Source organism: Podarcis vaucheri, assembly GCF_965113315.1.
Source record: "Podarcis vaucheri genome assembly, chromosome: 2".
NCBI lineage: Eukaryota > Metazoa > Chordata > Lepidosauria > Squamata > Lacertidae > Podarcis > Podarcis vaucheri.
The window spans coordinates 49,063,846-49,089,668 of NC_138760.1; the positions used below are offsets into that span (position 1 = coordinate 49,063,846).

The window sequence follows — 25,823 nt, forward strand, 5'->3', positions numbered from 1 at the left end:
GTGACAACTCCTCCTTTACAGTTTCATGACATTTTGTAGTGGAAATGTTTATGTGAAATTGGACACTGACAATTTCACAGTAAATTTCGCACAGAGAATCTAATAGCAAATAAGTTCTTTCTTACCATGGGGATATTTAAGGGGGAAGAAAAAGAAGAAGGGATAAGCAGATTTGAGGTATGAAGAAAACAAACCCTCTCTGCTTTGAATACTAAATGGGAAATAACCAGTACATTTTCCTGGTCTTGGATCGTGCCTTTGTGTGGCTCGGGTGCTCAACGTCTGACCCATGGCTTGGGTCAGGCTCACCGAACTTGAGCATGCTATTGGTAACTGATGTATTAGGGTGCATCCAGCTGTGTAATTTCGTGCACAAGCTTTTACTAATCGTCATAAGGGCTGCTGCCAGATTCCGTGCAAAACAGAATATGGTAGCAGATGTAGTGGGATTTAAGGGGGATTTGTCAGACTTTGTGGTGGGTTCTTGCAGTGGTGCTAGCAAAAGCTGTAAAAACCATACATGGCTTTCTTGAACTGGTTCTCTACATTTCCCTGTCTATCACCAGATTGCCAAATCAATAGGTTAGGAAGCATATACAGTGGAATACAGAATTATTCATGTTACTATTTATCCAATATCTCAAAAAGGAAAAAGTCTGAGCATAAATATTTACAGTGTTTCAATTACTGTCGGCATAGCAGCTGGCAGCCATGACACTTGGATCTACAAATCAATATTTATGAGCCTTTGAATGCTTAGAGTACACCTGGCCATTAGTTTGAATTGACTGGTTTATTGTCTTAACACTCTTTAGAACAATGATAAACATCTTTAAACAACTCTTTGCTGAAGATATCTTGATTATAGCCTTGCACTCAGCACTTGCAAAGTGGGCTGGCAGCTGTCGGTTCTGGTTTAGAAACAACCCCGTTGGTAGGAGGCTCAGAAGGAAAACCTATGAGATGGTAAATGATGGCTGTGCAAAATGTGAGCAGAAGGGGGAAACCACGGTGGGGATACAGCGGCAGAGGTCAACAACCATGTCATTACTCGGAGAGCAGCACATTTGTATTAATTGGGTTGAAAGTGGCAACACCTTAGATTCAAATTGTTTTCTTGAAGGAGACTGCACAAGCAGAATGCAAACATTGACAAAAGGCAAATTGGGTATTCTAGACATGCCTTGCTGCTGTTGTTTGTGTTTTCACAGGGAAGAGATTCTCCGCAATGGCTTTGTGTCAGGGTTTTGTTCTGTTCGACTGCTCGAAATCTGAGCACACAGCTTTGCACTGACCTAATTGCCACCGGCTTATTCTGAAAGATGTTTACTTGGGAGTATGTCCTACAGAATTATTGCATCCTGTTAAGCCTGCTTAGCAATGCTGTCTTAGTCCTCCTCTCTGCATGCCTCACTTCTGGCTTTCTCCATGGCAACTCCCATGCTGCTACAGGTGCACGTAGAAGTCTTCCACCCTATTGCCATGCCAAAGCCACTTACTAGCGGCAGCTAGACTGGTGACTGGGAGCGGCCACTGAGACCTCATAACACCGGTCTTGAAAGACCTACACTGGCTACCAGTACGTTTCCAAGCACAATTCAAAGTGTTGGTGCTGACCTTTAAAGCCCTAAACAGCCTTGTTCCAGTATACCTGAAGGAGCGTCTCCACCCCCATCGTTTTGCCTGGACACTGAGGTCCAGCGCCAAGGGCCTTCTGGAGGTTCCCTCGCTGCAAGAAGCCAAATTACAGGGAACCAGGCAGAGGGCCTTCTTGGTAGTGGCACCCGCCCTGTGGAATGTCCTCCCACCAGATGTCAAAGAGAAAAACAACTACCAGACTTTTAGAAGACACCTGAAGGCAGCCCTGTTTAGGGAAGCTTTTAATGCTTAATAGACTATTGTATTTTAGTGCTTTTAATGCTTAATAGACTATTGTATTTTAATGATACAGCTTCTGTTGGAAGCTGCCCAGAGTGGCTGGGGAAACCCAGCCAGATGGGTGGGGTATAAATATTAAATCATCATCATCATCATCATCATCATCATCATCATCATCAATGAAGCTGCAGCTTGATTTCACTCAACACAGTATTATCCAGTGTGTGTCATTCCTACTGCTCCCAGAAGCTGCATATCTGCAATTGCCTGGTCCATCACAATGCTGAAGGAAGCATAGCCTACAGGTAGATGGCTTTGTGCGCACACCATTGGCTAGGAGCAGCTCTAGACGTGGCAACAGCCATATTATTAGGGCAGCAGTGGCTTTCCTCTGGTCCACTAAATGTTGCTGGACCATAGTTCTCATCAACCTAGCCAGCAGGGCCAGTGGACAGGGAAGATGTGAGCTTTAAGTCCAGCAGTGTCTAGGCGGCCATTGGCAAGCTGCTCCTATACAAGAGGCATGTGCAAAGGGGGGCTTAGAATGCTATGTTTCGTATCTATAAATTGCCTTTGGACTTTGCTCACATTATTTATGCGAATGCTTGATCAGTATTAATGTGGAAGGAAAGGAGCTGTGATATATGGAATGCAAATGAGCACTGTGGTCAACGTAGGGTGTGTGAACGAAGTTGTGTTATAGACCAGTTTGAAGCAAGAAGCACTTTAAGCCTCACATCTGAAAGCACCCCAAGACTGCAAGTCTTTGGCTTGCACTCCAAGGCTTTGCAACTCTGCTTACTAGATAAACCGGCTTTTAGAAGCCCTAGCTCTCAGAAACATCTGTGTTTCCTCCTTGTTGTTCTTTTGCTGAGCATCCAGCCTGAGGAATAGTAAAATATAACTCAAAAGCCTGCACATTACATTTTGAATACCAGTCTGAAAAAAAGAGAGCTGCTACTCTTCTTGTTGTGAGGTTTTTGTGGTAGTTGTCCAGAGCGGCTGCTGGTATTTGATCTTGTTCACTGTGTGAGCCTTCTCAGAAATAGTGATGCCACTAGGTGGCACTGTTACATATAGCCACCTTCATCTTTAGTTTTTTGGGGGGAGGAAGGTTTCATTAGATCTCTTAAGAGGAGCAATGTGGCAGAAGGTGAATCATTATGATTTCTGTCTTGGTGTCTGATTATAGGCAGCTCTTGAGGCAGAACTATTCTCTGTTGGGTAGAAATTTCCAAAACCTACATTTTCTCCTCCTCTGAATTATCAAATTATGATCGAAAGTGTCTGTTGTTGTTTTTTTTAAAGAATATATAGTGTGCATAGTATTTCCTGGTCTTTAATTCTGACAATATGCTGATCTACCAGGGGCAGAAGTGGTTTTCTGAAGCTGAGTGTCCATTGGCCTGGACTAGCAATCTCTTGAAGGCAGCCCAAGATGGATTTGATGTACTCATGGTGCTGATGTTGGTGGTGCAGCCCATGCACAAACTACATGAATACTGGATTGCGTCTGGGGGTGCTCTGGAGTGAGGTGTGTGGCATGATAAAGGTTACTTGCTAAGGACCTGTGATATATGGAATGCAAATGAGCACTGTGGTCAACGTAGGGTGTCCGAATGAAGCTGTGTTATGGACCAGTTGCTGGCACGGGCTTTGATCTAGTGGTGCAGCAATAAAACTGCTAGCACATCTGCAAAGCTAAGCAGGGTCTGGTCTGGTTTCAAATTGGATGGGAGAAGAGATTCCTGCATTGCAGGTGGTTGGACTAGATGACCCTTGGGGTCCCCTCCAACTCTACAATTTTATTATTTCCTTCTCTGTTCTCTCTGGGAAACAGGAGGGCCAGATAAAAAAGAGGCCACCATATCTGTAGAAGAGGGGATTTCATCAGATGTGGTTTATGTGACTAGCTACGCCTGCTGTAATTATATGTTATGCCCAACTGTTAAAGGTGCAGGAGTGACCTCTTTTTCACCCCTCCTCCTAGGAATGGGGGAGAAATTCAATTCAGATGACATTTAAAGGCAAACCTACAGAATTCCCACTTACCAAAATGATACAAGAACCAAAACACAGCTATCCTTTGAAATCCACACTTCTCTGAATTTCACAGTGCAGTTCTCTTCATCCCCTCTGCCCCCCCAAGATGACTTATGTTGCCTTCAGGATCTCTTGCAAGTCGGGAGAGGAGCAATGTGCAGCACACTGCTATTGTTTACTCAGAAGTAAGTCGATTGGGTTCACTGTGGCTTATCTCCATGTAAATGCATATAGAACTGCAGGCTTCAGATTAGCATGGAGTAGTTTTAGGACTTTTGTACCCATCTGCCCACCTTATACTATCTGAAAACAAAAGGTACATTTGGACCAGGTAGTCTTGGGGAATTGTGGTTCCTGGGCACTGTTTTCTGCATGCTGTCCAACAATTCACCACTGTGCCACATGTGACATCAGGCCATAGTGGAGATTATCTTTCCCATACATTTGTGAAGTGCCTTAAATGAGACCAGTGCTCTTTCTTCCTCAAATCTTTTTAACTCTGAGTATAACTTTGTGAGGAGTCCATTTCCCAAGAAGTGGATTGAATGTCCAGGACTTGGTCTAGGGGTGGAAAATGTCTGACAGCGAATATTTTAGTATTGTCTGCTATTATACACTCCCCCCTTGCTTTAAAAGGGAACTTCAAAAGAACTGGTGGCAAAGGTTTAAACAAAGATGACTTGCTAGCCTTTACAACCACAGACCTGATTGCTCTATTTTAAATAAACAGGGTCCTTTAGAAGCACAAAAGTGCTACTTGGATCCTTTCCTGTTGTCATTAGGTTGATTCATTAATTAGCATGACTGCTAACAGAATTACCAGGGCTTTTTGCCTTTGTTAGATACATGGAAGAATGGATGTGATGGAGACATGGACTGGAAACAGGTGGATAGTTGCTCGATGTCCCAAAACGCCAGGTCCATACCCCTTACTGGCAGCACAGAACATTTTTCTTTGAGCTCGTTCAGCACAGCAGGGAATGCTCCTACAAAAGCAAGCACCCCCCACTCCCGTTTCATTGTGGAAAATGCTGAGCCCCATCATTCTGGAGTCTTTTAAGTTTTAGGGAAAGCTGCATACTTGAAAGTGACAAGATGGAGCATACTGTAAGCTAGGCAAAGCCCAAACTTTGCTCGCTCATAACTGCACATTTTAACTCTCCAACATCTAAGCTTCTTTTTCAAGTGGGATGTTTGTTTTCTGCTTAAGTACTACAAAAGGTAGCTAGACTTGGAAAACTGACAATGGCATTGGAGTTTTAGATATGTCTACTCAAAAGTTAGTCCAACTGAATCCAATGTGACTTATTCTCAGGTATGCCTGTCTAGGATCGAAGCCTCAATGTATGCTACTGTTTACGACATTATTTCACGTCTCTGCTTTTGAGCCTGTTAACAAAAGTGAAAAATTAGTAGCCAAAAATTTCATGCCCGTATTCATGTTATCACAGCTTGAAAAACATGTTTCAACTGTTAAGAAACCACCAACTTTTATTCTCGCTTTCAGGACCATACAGGACAGAAAATAGCTAAATTGCTCCGTGCTAGCATTAAATATGTATGCATTCCTCAGTGCCAGCATTACATATTTATGCTTGATAGCCAAGTTTCTGGGTATTTCCACGACTGTATTGTACATGCTTAGTGGTGGTTTTTTCTTTTTTTTTTTTTAAAAAAGACTTCCTAAAGCTGCAGATTCAAAGCAAATGCTATAATTTATGCAGAAGCCAGTGTGGTGTCAAGGCTACAGGGGCTCAGGGAACACAAAGAGAAACAAGAAGGGTCATATCTGACCCCTTCTGACACGAGGTTCCTGACCCCTGGACTAGAGTGTCAGATTAGGACACACCGGCCCCCAATGCACCCTCAAATTCTGCTCCAAGGGAAGCAGATACAATTTTTAAATTAAAAAAACCATGAAAAATTAGCATTTTATGTCATTTTCTCCTAATATGTATATATGAATTGGATTTTAACATTTATGCATATCTATGTAAGCAGTTTTCCTCATTATAATGCATTTTGGTTTGCTCTTTTCACAAATTATGCATTGTTAAAAATATATGCATTTCTGTACACACGTCCCCTAATACGCAAAATTTGTGCACATTTAGGTTTTTTATATTTTTTGCAGAAGTCCATCACAAAATTTGGAGAAGCATGAATTGCAAAGCACACCTATATTTCTGATCATCTGCAGTTTTGGGACCTGCCAGTTAGCTGGTTTGAATCAACACAGGAACCAAACTGAATTTTCCTGTATCCCTCCCTCCTCAAGTAAAAGCAAGCATTACTTGAGGAACTCTAAGGTAACACCTAGTCTAGTCACATTGTGTCTTACATGCTATCCTCATAGCTCGAAACTGTGTGGAGTGATCTGGTGCTATAACCCAATAAATGCAAACTATGCAGGAGATCAGTTAGCACAACTGTCCAGCAATAGGTGACACATGCATTCATTTACCGTATGTAATATGCTCCCATGTTAATATTTGGCCAACTTTATCTCAAATCCCCCTCCAAAGATGCTGGGTGGTTCTTGTCTTCTTATTTAACTTAGGACAGCTACCGCTTCTGGTCCCAAGAGTTAATGACCTGTTGAGCTCATCTCTTCTTTCAGGAGATGTTGCCTTCATGTTTTCCGGCTTAGCAAACCTGCAGCTTTTCAACTCTCTGTGGTGCGATGTGCTGTTAATTTTAAAGGCATTATGCTTTGAGAAAATCTAGGCAAAAGGTGAGCAGCAATTTCATTGGGTGGCCCAGTTACGGAATAGCCGGTGTCTGAACTAAACAGATCTTACACCAGTGACAAAGGGGGGCACTTAAAGGCTGTGGCTCCATTTTACTTTTGCATCTTCTCTTTGTAAATAAATAAAGCCAACGGATTTATTTTGTGCCTCTTAATTGAATGAATTGGGTTTCTGAATTAGGGAGATGCTAAAGGAATGCAGGCAAATTGGACACCGATGATGCCTATGTTGAAAACAATACATTTCCATAGCATTTTAAGTGCAAGCAGTGCTTTAAAAATCATTATCCCAATAATGTCCGTCAGTTTCTGGGGAGGTTGCAGTGTTTTGTTGGCACTCCTTAGCTCTCCTTCAGGCATTCCAAAGTGGTGACAATCAATATGGGAGGGTAAGCATGCTAACGCCAATCCTTCTTTTGCCATATTTGTCACCTTCCAATGCATGGAAGGTGACCTGTCTGTAGCAGGGAGCTTTTTGTATCTGCAGAGGCTGCCCACACATTATAGAACTTGTATTTCCCAGGGTTCTAAAACGCATGGGGAGCCCACACAGACACAAAAGGCTCCCTGATGCAGGTACCTACTGTACTTTTCCGTGTATAAGACTATGTTCTTTTCTTTAAAAATCATGCCAAAAAGTGGGAGTTGTCTTATACATGGGCAGTGCTTAGGGTGGATGTTTGATTGGTTGCTGCCGAGGTTGTCAGTGGCTATTGTGCGTGTTATTGGTTGCTGCATCAATGGATGGTGTTAATTGGCTGACACTCCAGCAGTTGGGCGGGCGATTGGTAGCTTCTGCCGGCGATGGGACAGATGGGAGGTGGATTTAGCGATGCATGTGGGTGAGCAATTTTAGGCAATCCCCCCTATAAAAAGCTCAATAACCCTGGGTAAGCCTCTCCCCAAAAAGCTCAAGAACTCTGGGCCATCTCCCTACATTTTCTTAAATCTGAGTCCCCCAAAATAGGGGGCATCTTATACATGGAGGCGTCTTATAGACGGAAAAGTACGGTACTTTTCTCAAGTTGGAAGATGAGAAAAATGGCTCCAGAAGGGGGTGGAGCTAGCACACATATCCTCATTGGATCCTCTCTCCTCCCTACAACATCTGAAGACAAGAAATGTGGTGTGTCCATATTTGGAAGATACTGAAAACTGCAATTGAAGAGGAGTGGAATAAACACACTCATTCCTAGTGCGAACCCTCATGTGGTCTGATGTGGTCTCTTTTGGGAAATAATTCATTTGAAACCAATGGACCTTACATCAAAGTAAGTGTGCTAGGGATTAGGGGGTTGGTTACACAAATAACCAAACATATATCTGTTCAATTAGTAATGCACTACACACACACACACACTTATAAAAACATTTTATAAAATACTTTTACACATGGTTTTGAATGTTGAATTGCAAAATGCCCAGGTTGATGAATTCAGCACTGTTGACTTATTTCATTCTGGTCTTTAAAACTGATTGTTTTACCATAAAGTGCTGTAATCTGGAGAAATTCCTAGGAAACAATTCTATAGTAGTGGCAAAATGGATCAAAACTGTATTGCAGCCATGTAGCTGCCAATCAGCAGGAGGCTCAGAGTGACATGTTTAGGGTCAGATTCAGAAGACAGAAGGGGCTCATTATTGGATAAAGCAAAATAGTTCTCCTCAGGTTATACTGTCCGTTTCCAAGGAAATAGTGCATTTCACATTGACGAAGGGATTCTTGCATAATATTTCTCCAAGTTGTTTGGAACTTCTCTTCCTCACAGTAAGTTCACTTGCACATACCGGAGGAACAGCACATTGTGAAGATAAAACACACTGTTCCGCCAGGCTGGTGAAATTATACTTTAGGTCTCTCTTTCCACAAGGCATTGCCATTTAATATAAATAGAAATTCTATCTTCCCTCTGCTACCTTTGCTCACCATGTGGGAGGTGGAGGATGTGCAGAGAAGCAATTTCAATTTCTTTTAATCAAAAACTCAAGCTCTTTCATAGAGTCACTGCACTCACAGACCGCCGGTGGCTCCTTTGACTGGAATTTTCAGCGCCATTGGTCAGGAGGCCAGAAAAGGGCTTTGCTGGTATACTTTGCCCAGGAGATGCATCTGCTGACAGGAAACCGGCAGCCACATCCTCTTCCCCACCCCACCATTTGGTGTAGTCACTGCCTCCTCTGTTCGATGCCTGGTTCCTGAGGGCTTCTTGTTCTGGAGGACAGAGACCTTGAAACGTGCACTCTGCTGCAATGTCAGGTGAGGACACACCCATGTTTGCAATAGGTCCTTCAGGCTCATCATTGCAGACACCTTGGCCTTGTTCCCTCAATTTCCATTTCTTTATTTCCCAGTCCTGTTGTTCTTTAGGGAGCTTATCCAAGTGTTGTGCTTTCACAATGGGCGATACCTCAAAAGTTCCCTGAAGAGCCAAGATAAGATACCTAAACAAACAAACAAACAAACAAACAAACAAACAAACAAACAAACAAACAAACAAACAAACAACTTTAGTTGTAGCCTCATAAAAACAAGCTTTCACTCTTCCTGGTTCTCCTATTCTGTAGATATCTGATGAGGTAGTATATAGTGGTACCTCGGGTTAAGTACTTAATTCGTTCTGGAGGTCCGTACTTAACCTGAAACTGTTCTTAACCTGAAGCACCACTTTAGCTAATGGGGCCTCTCGCTGCCCCCACGCAGCCGGAGCACGATTTCTGTTCTCACCCTGAAGCAAAGTTCTTAACCTGACCACTATTTCTGGGTTAGCGGAGTCTGTAACCTGAAGCGTATGTAACCTGAAGCGTATGTAACCTGAGGTACCACTGTAATGCTCTGCTTGTTACAGTGACCTTATAACACTGATAGGCCAGCCGAGGGCTTGGAATTTGTAGGAGGGTCATATCAGCCATGGTGTGCTTTTAGGCCAGTCACTTTCTTTCAGCCTGACCCATCTCACTTGATTGCAGGGGAGGAGAAACCATGTACACTGCTTTATAGACTTTGGAGAAAAGGCAGGCTATATGAGTGACAAATAATATATATAGAGAGAGTTGTTAGAGACAGGTTTGAAGATAGGAAAGTCCTTTTGTTGGAGGGGGGGGTTGCAAAGGAGAGAAGGGGGCAAGGATACTATGGGGCTGCCCTGTGCATGGAAGAGGGCTGTGGGGCAAGGTTCAGGAACTAGTACACCTGCTGCATTTCTCTATGGGTCTCTGTGGTCTAGCTAGAAATGGTGTGCACTAAGGTAGCTTTGATGGGCTGGATGAGGGCCCAGGAATTGAGACTGAATCCTGACAAGGCAGAGTGCTACGGTTTGGAAACAATTTATTTAATTAGTCCTTAAGAAATGGATCTACTGTCCTTTGTCAAAAGGCCGCAGGGTGGTTTGCAACATAAAAATAACATAAGCAACACAAAAATTTAAGAAACAATTATATCAGTACAATGCACAATAAAAATGGCAACACCCAACTATTCATAAAATACTGCAGTTATAGTTCCCCCTCATCCAAAAGCCTCCTGGAAGCGGTGTTTCTTAGGGCAAAGAGTGTCAGTAAACCACTGCTTTTGATGGGGCTACACTCCCCTTGAAAGAACAAGTACATAGTCTGGGAATATTCCGAGATCCATCTTTGTCACGGGAGATTGAAGTGTCCTCACTGGTGTGAAGTACCTTAGGCCGGCTTTCGCCACCTGCGGTGGCTGTGTTGGGACAGAGACAGCCTGGGCACAAACTCATACTCTGATAACCTTCCATTCTGAATATTGAATTGTGCTCTGTGTAGGTTGACTCTTTGAATGACTCAAAATGGCGGCTGCAGCAAAATGAGCAGAACAGTCAGGCACATCCCATTGGTTCTGAAAGAACTGCACTGGCTGCCAATAAGATTATGCTTTGAACCTAAATATCTGAAGGAGACCTCTCCCTATGTAATCCCACTTGGATGTTAAAATTCTACAACAGTGTCTCACCTCACACAGTATAAGGGGATGTGAGAAAGGGACTTCTGTGTGGTAGTGCCCAGGTTGTGGGGCGCCTTCCCCTCTGAAATTCAGCTGACATCTACTCTCCCCCCCAAAAAAAATCAGTGCCAGTGTAAAACATTCAAGCCTTTAGAAAATATTGAAGTCCAGCTTGGGCTTTTTAGAGATATTTCTGTTGCTTTATGATTGGCTGTAACTGAAATGTTATTTGATGTTATTTTTATTTTTGATTAATTGATTCTAGTTTTAAATGAAGTGTTGTGGTTCCCTACCATGAGATCTTAGGAAGCAAGTGGGCTATAAATATGTCAAAAGAAATAAACAAACTGGTGACTGATTCCAGGGGGCCATTTTTGGGTAGAGGTAATTATTTGAGTGGGAATATCTTTTTTCTTTCTGTGTAGTGAGCAGCAGGAAAAAGTACAGGTTGTATCTTGTTTTGGCACCGTCGTTCAACACCAGCAAGCTAAGCAGAAAGTGACAATGCTTATTAGTTTTGCAGCTCTGGGTCATATTTGTAAATCATCGTATGGTGCTAACAGCCTTATGAACTAGTTTTCAGCACAGATTGACCAGGCCTGTGGGCAGAGCTAAATCCTTTTAGGAATGTAACATTATTTGCTTACACGCATGTGGCTGGCTGATCTGTGTAAAAATCAATTCCTAAAACAGTTCTCAGAATCTGCCTTGACTTGGCTTGTTCAGATTGTAAACTCCCCATGGGAGAGAATTGAGCACCCTCTGCTCATATGGCTTCTAGCCTTATTGCAATCCCTTCTTGGTTTGCCTGATAGCCACTAGTGTAAGAATAACTAGGTACAGAAAGTTCAAAGCCAAAGTGGGACACAGTCCAGCTCTACACAGAGGGAGTAGAATAACTCCATCCTGCCAAGCTCCTGAGAACTAGAGTTCAGTTCTCATCTCTCCCTGCTCCACTTCATAGGAGATTTGAATGTGAAAAAAGCCCACCATGCCTGATCTTCTTCCTCCTATTTTCCCCTTGGGAAGTGATCATAGAGTTCTGATCCCTTACAACCCCTAGTCTGCTGTAGTGAGAATCAAATAAAAGGAGGGACTCCCAGGTCAGGGGTTGCTATCTAGTTCCTACTTAAGATCAGGGTGGTATGTCATGTCCTCATTACATGGGGACATGACAGGTTGCAAAGATGGATCATGCCAAAGTCCCTGGTAAGATCTTTGTATACATTCATTGACTGAAGTTGGATCTGGTGATAACCTATGGTTCATTACTGCATTAATGAGCCTTGTCCTTTAGTGACACAGTCCTTACCCTCTTTGGTGCAGCCGTGAAGAGGAGGTTAGAAGTCTTCACTTCCAATTTTTGTTAACTGCAGTTTAGTGCTAACGGCTGCCTGAATCTAGCTCCTCTCCCAAGAGAGAAGATGACATGGACCACACCAGGAAACCTCTGTTGCTGTGGCTACCAGCATGTTTTCACCCCTGCTCCTATGGTAGGGACAAAGAGAGCTCGCCTAACATAAATGGGGACCTGGACTTAGTGAACCCTAAACTGCAGTCAATCATAGATTTATATATAGTTTACCGAAATAAGTCAATTCCATAAACCACTGTTTGTTCAGATTTAAACATAATGACAAACTGTGGTTAGTTGTTGTTTTTTAAATTAAAAACTTCCGATCTCCTCATGGTCTGCTGGAGTATGGCAGTCCAAGGCTTGCTCAAGCTCATTCAAGTAAGAATGTACCAATGTTTATGATTACGTATGTCTGAATGCAGCCATTTGCTCTAAATTCCATCCTCATACAGGTGGCAATTAGGAGTGCATCGCTGACATACAACTGTGGCAGGGCTCACACGGTTAATGTATGGCAGCTTTTTAACCTTCAGACTGCAGGGACCCCCTTGTGAAACTCCAACCTGAATAATTATTTCACAACAGAGGAGCCGATTTCTTTTTTAAGAGAAACCCCAAACCAAAGGAGCAGAATGCTATGGAAACAAGCTTTAATGTTCTCCTTCTGAATCTGCCCTCAAATCAATATGTGTTTATAGTGAGTGAATAAAGTAGGATAGATGAAGAACAAGATTTCCAAATCAAATGAGCAGAAGATTCTGCTTCTACATGCTTTGCTTTCTCTGTCTCCTTTTCTCTCTCTGTATAGCAGTGGTGGTGAAGCAAACACTGTACATTTGTAGTTGTTCCAAGGGCTTGTTGACAGCTGGGGAAAAGTTTTGAGACCTGACAGTTAACTAGATCCATATTCCAGTGCTGAAGAGGAAAGCACCAGAAAAGCAGTTTCCCCCTCTGCTTTGAAATGCTCAAAGGTTGCCTCTCAAAGAACTCCATTACACAGCACAACCACAAAGCCTTTATGTTCCAGCCAAGGTACACAGACTTGATGCCTCCCGAACTCCAGAAAGAGGTTGTGACAGCACGAAAGGTAACAGGCTGTCAAGGATTTTAAGCCTCTCTTCCAGAGACCATCAGAAATCAGAAGAAAGTAGCTGATCAGAGGCACAGCAGGTGATGGGGAGACAAGAAACAGCACACTAAGTCTGTTGGAATCCATTCTTAAAGCCCCTTCCCACCATTACCCAGGAACTAGGTTGTTGCTGACCAGGACATGGTATTCTACCCAACAGGTACAAAAAGAAGCATATGTTCAAACCTTGGAAGAAGTGCTATGACTGGAGTAATGATGCATATGAAATAAAAGCTCGCCTGCGACATCTCAAACTCCATAATCCAGTAGGGATTGGTGGGAGGGTTGCAGACGACACATGTGGCATTGTAGATGGTTGAGAAAATGAAGTACAGAAGAATGCTCACAGTGATTGTAATTCCATGGGACAGAGTCTGTGGACAAGATGTGAGGAAAGGAACTATTATGGCAGCAAGTTTGGTCACCAGGATGTTCATGCAGAAACAGGATGTTCATGCAGAAGCAGCCAGATATAGATGTGCGCATATATATATATATATATATATATATATATGCGATTAACAAACTAGAATATTTTTCATTTCATTTCATTTATTTCATTCATTTATCATTTCATTTATGTGGCAAAACATTTCAGCTTCCGAAACAAGGACAACTCCATTGTGCAAGTGGAAGCCCTTTCACAGGGCTTCCACTGATGGGACTCCTTAGCTGAATCCTGCTCTCTGTTTTGTTACTCACAATAGCATGTTTATTATTTTGGAGACTAGCCAAATCTTAAAAGGGATGCAGAACAAGCTAGCACAGGGTACATAAGTTATGATAATCATTTCTAAAAGCAGGCAATCAGGAAGCTATAATAGTTACTGAAGGGTTTATCTACATACCCATGTTTGAATTTCTAAAGCTTGGTGAAACAGAATAGTAAGGAGAGCGACTGTATTGATTGTTGTTCCAAAGCGGAAAATGTCAATATCGGAATCAAGATATGCCTGGAAAACAGAAATAGTTGTAGGCTTATTGACTGACACAATTTTTGTTTCATTAAGAGCCGCTTAGAGAGTGCCTTAAATACTTACCAGATAAGGGACAAAGAAGCAGATAAGGCTCTGATAAAAAGATTCCAAAATGGCAACCCAGAACGTCAGAGGCTTGTAAACCTGCAGCAAATCATAACACAAAGAGAACCACTTGATTTTCAGTCAGAGGTTGTTGTTTGTTTTGTATTTAATGTGGCAGTTGAGTCCTCTGTGAAAAAAGAGAGTCAATACTCTCCAGTTTCCCCATCCTTGGGGAAGCCATCACGGAGGAGAATAACTGAAAGCTTTCCTTTTACAGCACTGGACTGTAAAAGCACCCATTCAGGCATAAACTGCGTGGGATGGCCTTCAGCAAGTCACAATCCCCCAATTTATGTACAAAGGGGCAATTGTGAGGATAAATGAGATATGGATGGTAAATAACTTTCAATACAAATAGTACCATGCACATGAAAAATAATAAATAACCTAAAGGTTCAGAATAAAACAGAATCCTATTGAGATACTTTATAAAACCAGAGAATAGGGTACAGAACATTATGTTTTCTAAAACGCTTCTGAAAATTCTTATTCTTCACATATTTAGATCTCATTGCATTTCTTTTCCCAGTGCAAGAGAAGTCACCTGAAGTGACTGTAGACTGTAGCCAAAGTTCAAGTTGTACATTACAGTTTAGGCGGAGTAAAACTGCACAGAGGGAGGCTGCTTAACCCTCCCCACCTTAAAACTGCCCTCCCCAAACTGCTTTTTCACCCACTGTGTTGAAGGATATGTGAAAAACTACAGGGACTTGTGAGGCTTCCTTGAGCAAGAAAGGTGTACCTCTGAGTTTTGTCCGCTCTTATAAAGAGCAGGCAAGCTCAGCAGAGTTCCTGCGGAAACATCTTTATCCAGGACTCCGGAAAGTATTGGTGGCACAGAAGTGAAAAACAAGTTGAAGAAGATCATTTGCCAGTAGTCTATCATGGCGGCTCCAGAGAATGCACAGAAGAACTGGTACCAGAACAGCAGGTTGACGTAGGTCTGGTGGGAAAATGTTTAAAAGGCAAAATACATTAGCGGTTTGTGTTATTCAAGATATTTCCACGCACACTTTCTTACATGTGTACAGATGATAAGCTCCTAGAACACGTTACAGCCTGCGCTGTGACTCAGTTAATGCTTAAGTACTTTGATTTAAGGCAATTCAGTCCAAATGACTTCAAAAAATCCAAGTATTTGATCTTAATCAGGTTTTTGATCAGTCTGAGAAGCTAACTACAACTGAGCTCTGAAATTATTTTTAAAAGAGAAATGCAGCATTGGGAGTGGGGAATTTAAATAAAAGTGAGGGAAAGGGTGCTTGACTGATATTTCTGTATGATATTATTGCCTCCTTTTTCTTCTCTCTAAATCGTCCCCAAGTTGCTATTCCTACCATGAACTTCTAAAAGTGTGTTTGCGCTAGGTTTTGGACTACCATAGACAGAAATTGCTGCTGGGGAAATTTAGAACGGGGAAGCAGCTGTTGGGTAAAAGGTTTGAGAACCTTTTGCACTAACACACCCACTTTCTCCTGAAGCTCCAGGGACAATGCACCCCCTGCACCAACCTAACAGCCTCCAGCAAGTGGGTCTTGGGGTAGGTTGTTTTCTTATAGCAAACATCTGTACAGTGGTACCTCATGTTACAGATGCTTCAGGTTACAGACTCCGCTAACCCAGAAATAGTACCTTGGGTTAAGAACTTAGCTTCAGGGTGAGAACAGAAATCACACGGCAGCGGCGTGGTGGCAGCGGGGGGCCCCATTAGCCAAAGTGGCACCTCAGGTTAAGAACAGTTTCAGGTTAAGAATGGACCTTCAGAACAAATTAAGTTCTTAACCCCAGGTTCCACTGTATGCAGTTAGCCTTATGTGCTGATGGCCAGGAACCATTTATTTGCTATTCAAAGGTTGATTTCACAAATTTAAACTCTGCTCTTGGAACAGCTCTTCAGTTTAAACATGTTCAACACCTTTTTGAATAGAATACAGAAGTGAGAAAACGGAAAAAAGAGAGAATATATAGTGTGTGAGAGACCAAACTGCAGGTGGAAAGATCCCAGCGCAAAAGAAACAACCCTTATAGATCTTGTTGGCAAAGTAGGCAAACTACAACCCAAATATTGCTGTTCCAGCCGACATATTCCTGTTCACAGGAATGGGATATCTAGTAGAAAAGGGTGAGTTCATGTAATACCTACCACCAGGTCATTTGAATAAGGTGGGTGGGACTGCATTAGACACAATCTTCACTGTATCTTCAAGACAGCACAGAAAAACAATACATAGAAAAATAGTATTAAAAGGGAAAATGGAATCCACGGTGTATGAGAGGAGGGGGAATGCGGGCTTTTGAAAAGAAAATGATGGGAAGGGAAGACTCGTGAAAGGAGTTTATTAAGGTGATACAGCTCTGATAGTTCCCATGGAAGACTTGCTTCTCTTCCACTCCTTCTCAAACCTGAGCTTTGAATCTCTAAAAAGTGTGATGTTTCATGTTACCTCCCTAATGGAAATACATGACTTGAAAATGGAGGTGTGTAGTGTGTGTATGTGTATGTGTATTCAACAGTGCTTTCCCATTATGTTGGTAAAGCTGATTACTGTTGTTGCTAATTGCTAGCATGTGGCTCTCATCAAATTAAGTGTATTGGCAGGCTTTTCAGCCTAATACAGAGCCAAGTCCCATTCCGAGTAGTTATAATTTACTATTCTGTATGCAGAAACACAGGGACGCGGGTGGCGCTGTGGGTTAAAGCCTCAGCGCCTAGGGCTTGCCGATCGAAAGGTCGGCGGTTCGAATCCCCACGGCGGGGTGCGCTCCCGCTGCTCGGTCCCAGCGCCTGCCAACCTAGCAGTTCGAAAGCACCCCCGGGTGCAAGTAGATAAATAGGGACCGCTTACCAGCGGGAAGGTAAACGGCGTTCCGTGTGCTGCGCTGGTTCGCCAGATGCAGCTTGTCACGCTGGCCACGTGACCCGGAAGTGTCTTCGGACAGCGCTGGCCCCCGGCCAATAGATGTGAGATGGGCGCACAAACCCCAGAGTCTGTCAAGACTGGCCCGTACGGGCAGGGGTACCTTTACCTTTACCTTTATGCAGAAACACAGCCAGGATGATACCTATGGTTGTCAGAACATTTTTTCCCCTTAAATCATTATTATTTAAGATAGGGGATTATGACTTAGAAGTGTCTCCTTCTCAGCTTTTGAGGAAAAAATGGGAACAAGTCTCTGTAGTCAACTTAAGGGCCAATCTGTTTTTATTGTGCCTTTTTATTGGATGGTTATTCATCATTTCAGGCTCTGAATGTGATTTTTAAATGGAATGTTCTGTATGGTATTTTTGGAGCTTGTAAGCTGCCTGGCATGGATCCTTAATCAGTACAAATATGAACCTTCATTGTCATCATCATCTGTGGCTATGAGAAGAAAGCATTCGCAGCTGGCACAGAGGCAACGGAAGATGTCTGAAACTTACCACATTTTTATAGAAAAAGTATATCACCAGCTTGCCTAAGCGGGAATAGCACCAATGCCCATGAACTAGAAGCAACTTCTTCAAGTGCTTGAATTGAGATATGGCAAAATCACTGGCCATGACAGCCTGAAACAGAAATGAAAAGAAGAGATTTATTTCCTCTGCTTTATCTGACCCCAGAACAAACCAAAGACAGGCAAACACCCACCAGCTGGGCAAAAGCAATGACTGGGAGGAAGTGCAAAATGTTTCAAGCTTGGCTTGATTTCAAAACTGGCTATGGTTTCGTTATGAAACTGCAAGCGCTTGCCTTTCCAAGTCTGTCACAAGAACGTAATCACATAGAAGATGATCCTATTCCAGTAAGAGAATAGGAGCAATTTTGGATGAGATAGCCTGAAGTACTAGACACTTGGGGAAAGTGCTCAAGGATTACTATTTAATTCAGCAGTTTTCTACAGGCAGTGGAATCCTGTGTGGAGGCTGCCGGACATGGTGAGGTTTAAATCGCAACCTGCCTCTGGGTTTCCAGTGACTCAGCATCACTTCTCTGCATTATTGGGATAACAAGCGAGGCAGGGAACTGTTTCTAGCCCTGGACATTAGCATGAAGAACAGTGATATATTAAGTCAAGGCAAGCACATAAGCGCTTTGATTAATTGTGAAGACAGGACATTTCACCTTGGTTTATTAGCATATTATATCAGATAGCCATAATGATAGCTTACGTTCATGTTATACACAGAATACACCCGTCTATAAATTCTGAACGCTGATGACAAATGCCCCAGCAGTAGCTGCCAAAGACAAAGGAATACATTTCAGTTATTATGTATACCTGCATCCCTTCTTGTCCTGAAATACCGATTCCAACATTAGCTGCCTGAATCATACTTACATCATTGGCACCATCACCTAAAAAAGTGGGAAACAGCAATAGTTGAAACAAATTGTAAGTTAATGCAAAGGGCTATATTCAACATAGCATAGAGTTGCAGGTTCCATCTGCAAGGATTTCTTCTTGCATAAATGCATGTTCTTCTGCTAAATTTGTTCTGGGTTCAAGGTGAGGAGAAGGGGAGGGCACCCCATTGCACAAGTGGTAATAATTGTGTTGAATACCACCCTTGATGTCAAATGGTTAAGAAGGCAACTTGGGTTCACGCAAGAGGCTTGTTTCAGCCTGGTGGAATTATTGACTCATCCCCTTTTGAACAGCTGGGTGCCCCCCTCACTGCAAAGGCATGTCACTAGCTGCTTTTAAAACTCTGTTTGGCTTCAAATGCACCTTGTCAAATGGCTTGGGGTCTACTGCCTGAGTAAATTAACCATATAAAGCCTCTTGAGCTCATGAGTCGAGTTCCTCACTTCTTTGGAACTTGGCTAAAATGCCTCTATAAAGTTGTTGTGTTCCAGCAATACCTCAGAGCTGTGATCAGTTAAATATTACGAGTAAGCCACTTTACACTCACACCTGACATCACATTTCAAACAATCTGGTATTGCTGAAGGCTGATTTACACATGCACATCACTTGACAACTTGCGCTTAGACATGCAAACAGCTGCTATTGACAATAAATGTGCATGATGGTAGATGAGGCGATATTTAACAGTTGGTGTTAGATCTGTGATGGTGTTAGATCTGTGATGGATGCAAGTTAGTACATAATGTGCCACTGGTTCCTCTGAGTAAATGGACATATTTGCCCCTCTGGTGTAGGATACGAGATGGCTTTAGCATTCACATTTCAAGCTAAATAGCAGCCAAGTCATGAGATCATGATGCTCAAACGGCAACTACTCACCTATTGCCAACGTCATAACTTTCAGCTGACCCCGTACAAGTTTGACCACCATGCTCTTCTGCAAGGGGGTACACCGGCAGCATAAAACTGAACGGCTGTACTTGGCTAGTTCCAGAAACCTATGCTCAAGTTGTCCCTGGAAAATGGTATTCAGAGTTCTTCCATCAACCACCAGACCAATTGCAGGATCTGCAGTCACAGTGGTGGACATAGAAAATGGAAGCTTGATGCCAAAAACAGTCCAAGATATCCCTTGAATGCTTTGTGCCTTCTTCACTTCTTCCAATGTAATATCCAACAGTGATTCACAGGTTTCCTATGAAAAGAGAGTTGTGTTAAGTTGTATTCTCCATTGCACTATAAGCAGGACTTGTTCCATTATTAGAAAGTTTTGTGCTAACCTTTTTATTTTTTTAAAAAAGCCCACAGCCTTTCATTTTGTTTGCGTATCCCAAAGACTGGTGAATCTAAACCAAGTGTTGACTTACCAAAGCCTTCCAACGTCACTTTATTAAACATTTGGTAATGATAATTTCAATTTACTTCTAATACCCTTTTTGAACTTAACTAAGTCATAACTTATCAATGCATCCATAATTTGTAGCTAATTTGTATTATACAAATTATTAGCTTATTTATTTATTTATTTATTTAAATATTTATCTACTTCCATAAAACATAAAGCACCATTTTAAAATAATAATGAAAAATACAGATTTCCATTAAGGTGACTCTCTAATCAAAAATATAAATTAAACAGCTGCAAAGGCCCTTGTTTTACAATTTGAGAATTGCCTTGTTCATTTATTGTTCATAGGATATGCTATCCTCAGGGAATACATAGAAATAATTTTAGTAAGTTGATAGCAAATGCATTCAAACCGATATCATTGCATGTATCTGAATAGACCATTCTACTGTATATAAATGTAGTAGCATAGCTGCTTTACGGTCTGATGATTAAACTGAGTCGCTGGAATTGGTGCTCAAGTATTAGGTGATAAAGATCCCATATCAGTACATTCCTTGTTTAGGGGCCCAATCCCAGTACTAGAAATAGATAGATCACTCTAATTCTGGTCTGGGTTAATTTTGGATGAATTCATTCATTCATGTCTGCTCTGTCCTGCTTCCACATTCATCTGCCTTTCTCTGTGTTTTAAATCTCCCTAAAAGCTAGTAAACACACATTTCAATATGCATTTTATCCCTACATGGTATTTAAATAAACATTTCATCTCACATTTCTAAATGTATTTTATCACAAACTACATTTTAAATACATTTGGTATGCTTTTAAAGTTGAGAAGTGTACTACACCTACTGGATAAGAGTAAAATCTGAAGGGTAAGCATGTTTTGGTCTGCAAATTAGTCTGGGAACTTTGATCAAGTCAGAAATTGAATTGAATAACAGTTTGACCCATGTTTTTCACTTTAATGCTGCATTGAAGATGAAGGAAGCTTGCATAGCAGATCATTAAAGAAGTCGTCACAGAGTCCCTTGCAGGCCATTTGGACTCACCTTACTTTCAGTATTAATGGTAAAGACTGTGTCTCTTTGGTCCAGAAGTTTGCAAGAATATGCAATGTTGACTGCTGTTTCCTGCTTATCTCCAGTCAGCACCCAAGTCTGGATCCCTGCCTCTCTGAAAGCAGCAATGGTATCAGGCACTCCATCCTGCAGCCGATCTTCAATACCAGTTGCTCCTGGCGAAAAGGAAGAATGGGGAACCAAGCTTTGACTGAGCGTGCAGAGTGTACTTTGCATACAAACTACAGTGGTACCTCGGGTTAAGTACTTAATTTGTTCCGGAGATCTGTTCTTAACCTGAAACTGTTCTTAACCTGAAGCACCACTTTAGCTAATGGGGCCTCCTGCTGCTGCCGCGCCACCGGAGCACGATTTCTGTTCTTATTCTGAAACAAAGTTCTTAACCTGAAGCACTATTTCTGGGTTAGTGGAGTCTGTAACCTGAAGCGTATGTAACCTGAAGCATATATAACCCGAGGTACCACTGTACATGGCACTGTTACAAACCTGTCCGTTTATTCACCTATTGCAACAGTTGCTATAAAAGATAAAGGAAAAGTAACTGAAAAGATGTAGGAAAGTAAGTTTGTGCAGTTTTTCTGCTGCATTTTCCCTCAAAGGTTCTTCAGGGCTAGAAATCCTCAAAGGGGCAGACTCTGTCACAGAATCACTGTGGGTGGTGATACCAGGCCCCAAGAGTAATTCAGTACTGGGGATGTGCTATCACCCCCCTGATCAAAATGCTCAGGGAGATCTTGAGATGAAGAACAAAATCAAGAAAGCATCCAAAAGAGGAGACATTGTAGAAATGGGGGACTTCAACTACCCTCACACAGAATGTCAACGTATGTGTTCTAGCCATGACAAAGAGGTAAAATTTTGAGAAACCCTAGAAGACTGTAGCCTACAACAGTTGGTATTGGAACTGACCAGAGTGGGGCAACCCTGGTCTCAGTACTGAGTGGTTCCCAGGACCTTCTTCAAGAGGTAGGCATTGTTGAGCCAATTGGGAGCAGTGATCCTTCTCTGTTTCTGGGAACAGGTTTTAGCATGCAGAGTTAGTTAATTTGTTCCTACAATAGCCTTTGCATGCGAGGAAAATAGAGAATCTGCTCTGTGTGCAGAACTAAGTTTAGATTCACTCATTATACTCATAATTTGTGCCAGCACTTAAGCATCAGTGCACAGTACTGTGCAGGTAGTAATCTTTTTGCTTTTTTCACCTGCTCATAATCACCAGATCATAACCTATGTCTTCAAAGATGCCATAGCATCACAAGAAAGATACAAAACTGAACTGAACATTGACCCTTTTAATTCACTAAACAGATCAGCTCCTTGTCACATTAAAGAAAGTAGGGAGGTTATATTACATTTCTTTGTTTGAGATGCTCAAAAACTAAGGTAAGAGGCTAAATGAATGCTAAAGGTAATTAATGACTGAGAGATTAATAGCATCTCTTCTGCCAGAGGTCAGTATTAGATTATTTGCAGTGATAAATGAGAGCTGAGATAGGTCTGACTTTTTCATGTGCTTTATTACAACTAACTTAACTCCAAATGAAGCTGCCCTTTCCTGAAGACATCATCTAGCCAGGGAAATCTGAGAGTTCTTCTGGAGATAGAAATCTGAGTGAATATTGCCACAATTTGTATGTTTGCCTGAGGTCAGGAATGGAAAGCAATACAATAAATATTGAATATTAAAAAGCAAATTATTGCTTAGCACATGGATGGCTAAAAGGTGGCAGAGGCAGTAGAGATTTATACAGGCACAAGGGCCTTGCATTGTCTGGTCTGTACTACTACTTGTTTTTCTGATAATGTAATGCTTCCTAAATTCTTGTTTCTGTAGTACAGAGACAAAGAAGTGTTTGGATTTGATATCCCACTTTATCACTACCCGAAGGAGTCTCAAAGCGGCTAACCTTCTCCTTTCCCTTCCTCCCCCACAACACTCTGTGAGGTGAGTGGGGCTGAGAGACTTCAGAGAAGTGCGACTAGCCCAAGGTCACCCAGCAGCTGCATGTGGAGGAACAGGGAATAGAACCCAGTTCCCCAGATTACGAGTCTACCGCTCTTAACCACTACACCACACTGGCTTCAAGGCATCAAGGCATGGTGTGCAGCACATATGCACTGTAGCATGCACTCAAATGACACTGTTTCATGCTGTGGGCATTTGGGGCACAATGACCCAGAAGACTGGCTACTGCTGACTTAAAGCAAACTAACAAATTTTTGGTAGTTAAACTACATCATTAACTGTACTTCTAAAGGATGTGGTTATTTATAACTCTAAAGCTCCGCTTAGAATGCTCTCTGTTCCAGTGGCACATAGACTACATTTTCTAGTTCATACATTGCATAGAAGTGGAGAAGGAAGAAGCTCCAGCACAGGGTCAGTCCAAGACATTTTGCTACCTGAGGCAGATGACAAGTGGACACCCTTCTCCAACCCTATGCAGAGAAACTGATGGGACTGGTAGTTGGGATGACATCCTCTACTGCACCTGTGGACAACAGGCTGGGGTGTGTGTTGTAGTGCAGGCCACATGGCGCACACTGCTCTGTTCTCCAACATATTGCTGCTGCTCCCCATCCCTATCCCCAGCTGCCTGAAGTAGCTGCTTCGCTCTGCCTAATGATAGGGCTGGCTCTGACCAGCAACATCACTTAGAACTGTAGGCAGGTAAGTTCTGTGAACCTCACTTTGTACATTCCACTTAAAGTAATAAATTACTTCTGCAAAGCACACAAAATGTTCTAATTTTACAATGCATAACTGAGGGAAAAACTTACAGTGTAAGATAAGACTCTGCAACTGTATGTGTTTAAATGTATACAACATGCATACATATACAGTGGAAATGGATCAGATAAGATGATCTTAACTGAGTTTGTAGGAGATGCTATTGCATCCTTTCAAAACTCTAGCTCAAAACAGCAGAACGGTGATTGAAATAGGACAGAAGTTTCACCGAAGATGATTGCGGTTTTGCTTATAGGCAAGATAATGTATTCATGGATCAAGCATATATTTCACATCATGAACTCACTGTTAAGCTTGTAGATACTGTTTCTATCTACATACATAAGTATAGGTGTGCTTTGTATGTTGTTATATCTGGGTTGGGGAACCAGTGGCCTTCCAGATACAGTGGTACCTCTGGTTACGTACTTAATTCGTTCCAGAGATCTGTTCTTAACCTGAAACTGTTCTTAACCCGAAGCACCACTTTAGCTAATGGGGCCTCCCGCTGCTGCCGCCGTGCGATTTTTGTTCTCATCCTGAAGCAAAGTTCTTAACCTGAGGTACTATTTCTGGGTTAGCGGAGTCTGTAACCTGAAGCGTATGTAACCTGAAGCGTATGTAACCCGAGGAACCTGTATTGCTTGGTTATAACTCCCATCATCCCTGACCATTGGGTACACTGGTTGGGCTGATGGGAGTTGGCATCCAGTAACATCGTGAGGGCAACAGGTTTTCCACACCTGCCTTATTTAATTTGCAAAACTATGCAGGAAGATATTAAAGATGAAATTTGTCATAGACTGCAATGTTAACATCATTTCAAAGGCTGAGGCTAGTTTTTAAATTGTGACTCACTTCCAAGTAAATGTGCTTATGATTGGATACAGGCAATTCATCCCTTTAAGTTGCCAAGGATATATCATTACACTTTACTGTGTAATGAATTGTCTTAAAAGTTACCTAGTAATGTGAGTTTCGTCTCCAGATGTTGCGCTGTCTGCATGAGTAGCTCATCTCTGTTGTCAATAGCTGTTTCTGCCTCACGACGAAAGTTGGCCCAAATCTGAAAGTCATCTTCACTCAGGACCTAGTACAACACATGCTCACAATTACAGATGGCAAAGACATTAGGTTCCTGCAGTGTGTTGGATTGTTTGAAGTAAATGTTTCAAACACAAATGTTTCTATCTGACATTTAGCTTAGTCAATAGACCGGAGTGTTCTGGATTGGCTGAACCAGGGTGCAGTGCCACAAAGCACCACAACCAACAAGCAACATGATATAGGATTGCAGTTTAAGGTTCAAGCACATTTCCTTGGGAGTAAATCTCATTAAACTCAGCATGTTTACTAAGAAGTGTGCCTCAGTGAGTACATTGCAATCCTATATCCATCTGGATGTTGGCCCCACTGAACACAATGAGACTTATTTGGCTTGGCAGTGGCGTAGCGTGGGTTGTCAGCACCCGGGGCAAGGCAAGTAATTTGCGCCCCCTAACCCGTGGATTTGCGCCCCCTACCCCTAACCCCCAGATGTTGCGCCCAGTGTGGCCGCCCCCCCTGCACCCCCCACGCTACGTCACTGTGGCTTGGGATGTTGTTCTGGCATTTAGACAGTGTGGGAGAAAAAGGAAGCTGTACAGACTTGTGGGACTATGTTGGGAATGCAAATAATGGTTTCAAGTCTGAACTATAGTTACTGCAAATCATGGTTTAATGCAATGCCTGAAATAATTCTAAGAATGAGATGCAAACTGACTTCTGTGTCATGATGAGCAGCTTCTCCTTCCCCCACCAAACACCCATTTCAAGATAATGTGAAATGTTAATATGAACATTAAAACCTAAACAACCCTTCCCTTCTTCCAGCTCATTGGCTCCAGACCATAATCCACAAATGATGATCTTTGGAGCAGCCTTGGAATGCTTACACAAGCGGTGATGGGAATTCTTCACTGCTACTCTAATAAAGCAGAAAGAAGCTGCAGGTTTCAGGCCATTTATATCATGATTAATCAGCATAGGAGGAGTACAGAAAGCTACATGAAAGAGAATATTTATTTGATTAGGGATTTCTAAAAGCAGTCTGGAAAGAGTCATAAGA

General features: G+C 42.2%; 1 protein-coding gene across 1 annotated transcript in view; it reads right to left on the reverse strand.

The window, feature by feature from the left end:
- Positions 1-8,027: 8,027 nt before the first annotated feature.
- ATP10B (ATPase phospholipid transporting 10B (putative)) overlaps positions 8,028-25,823 on the reverse strand; it is a 53,391-nt gene continuing 35,595 nt past the window's right edge. Inside the window, exons 12-21 of the mRNA XM_082214688.1 lie at positions 24,680-24,806; positions 20,956-21,140; positions 19,432-19,747; positions 18,463-18,539; positions 17,624-17,749; positions 14,945-15,145; positions 14,161-14,241; positions 13,969-14,073; positions 13,307-13,494; positions 8,028-9,112 (exon numbers count right to left, since the gene is read on the reverse strand). Of these exons, the coding sequence (XP_082070814.1) occupies positions 8,665-9,112; positions 13,307-13,494; positions 13,969-14,073; positions 14,161-14,241; positions 14,945-15,145; positions 17,624-17,749; positions 18,463-18,539; positions 19,432-19,747; positions 20,956-21,140; positions 24,680-24,806 (1,854 nt within the window). The 3' untranslated portion in view covers positions 8,028-8,664. The remainder of the gene's footprint in view (positions 9,113-13,306; positions 13,495-13,968; positions 14,074-14,160; positions 14,242-14,944; positions 15,146-17,623; positions 17,750-18,462; positions 18,540-19,431; positions 19,748-20,955; positions 21,141-24,679; positions 24,807-25,823) is intronic.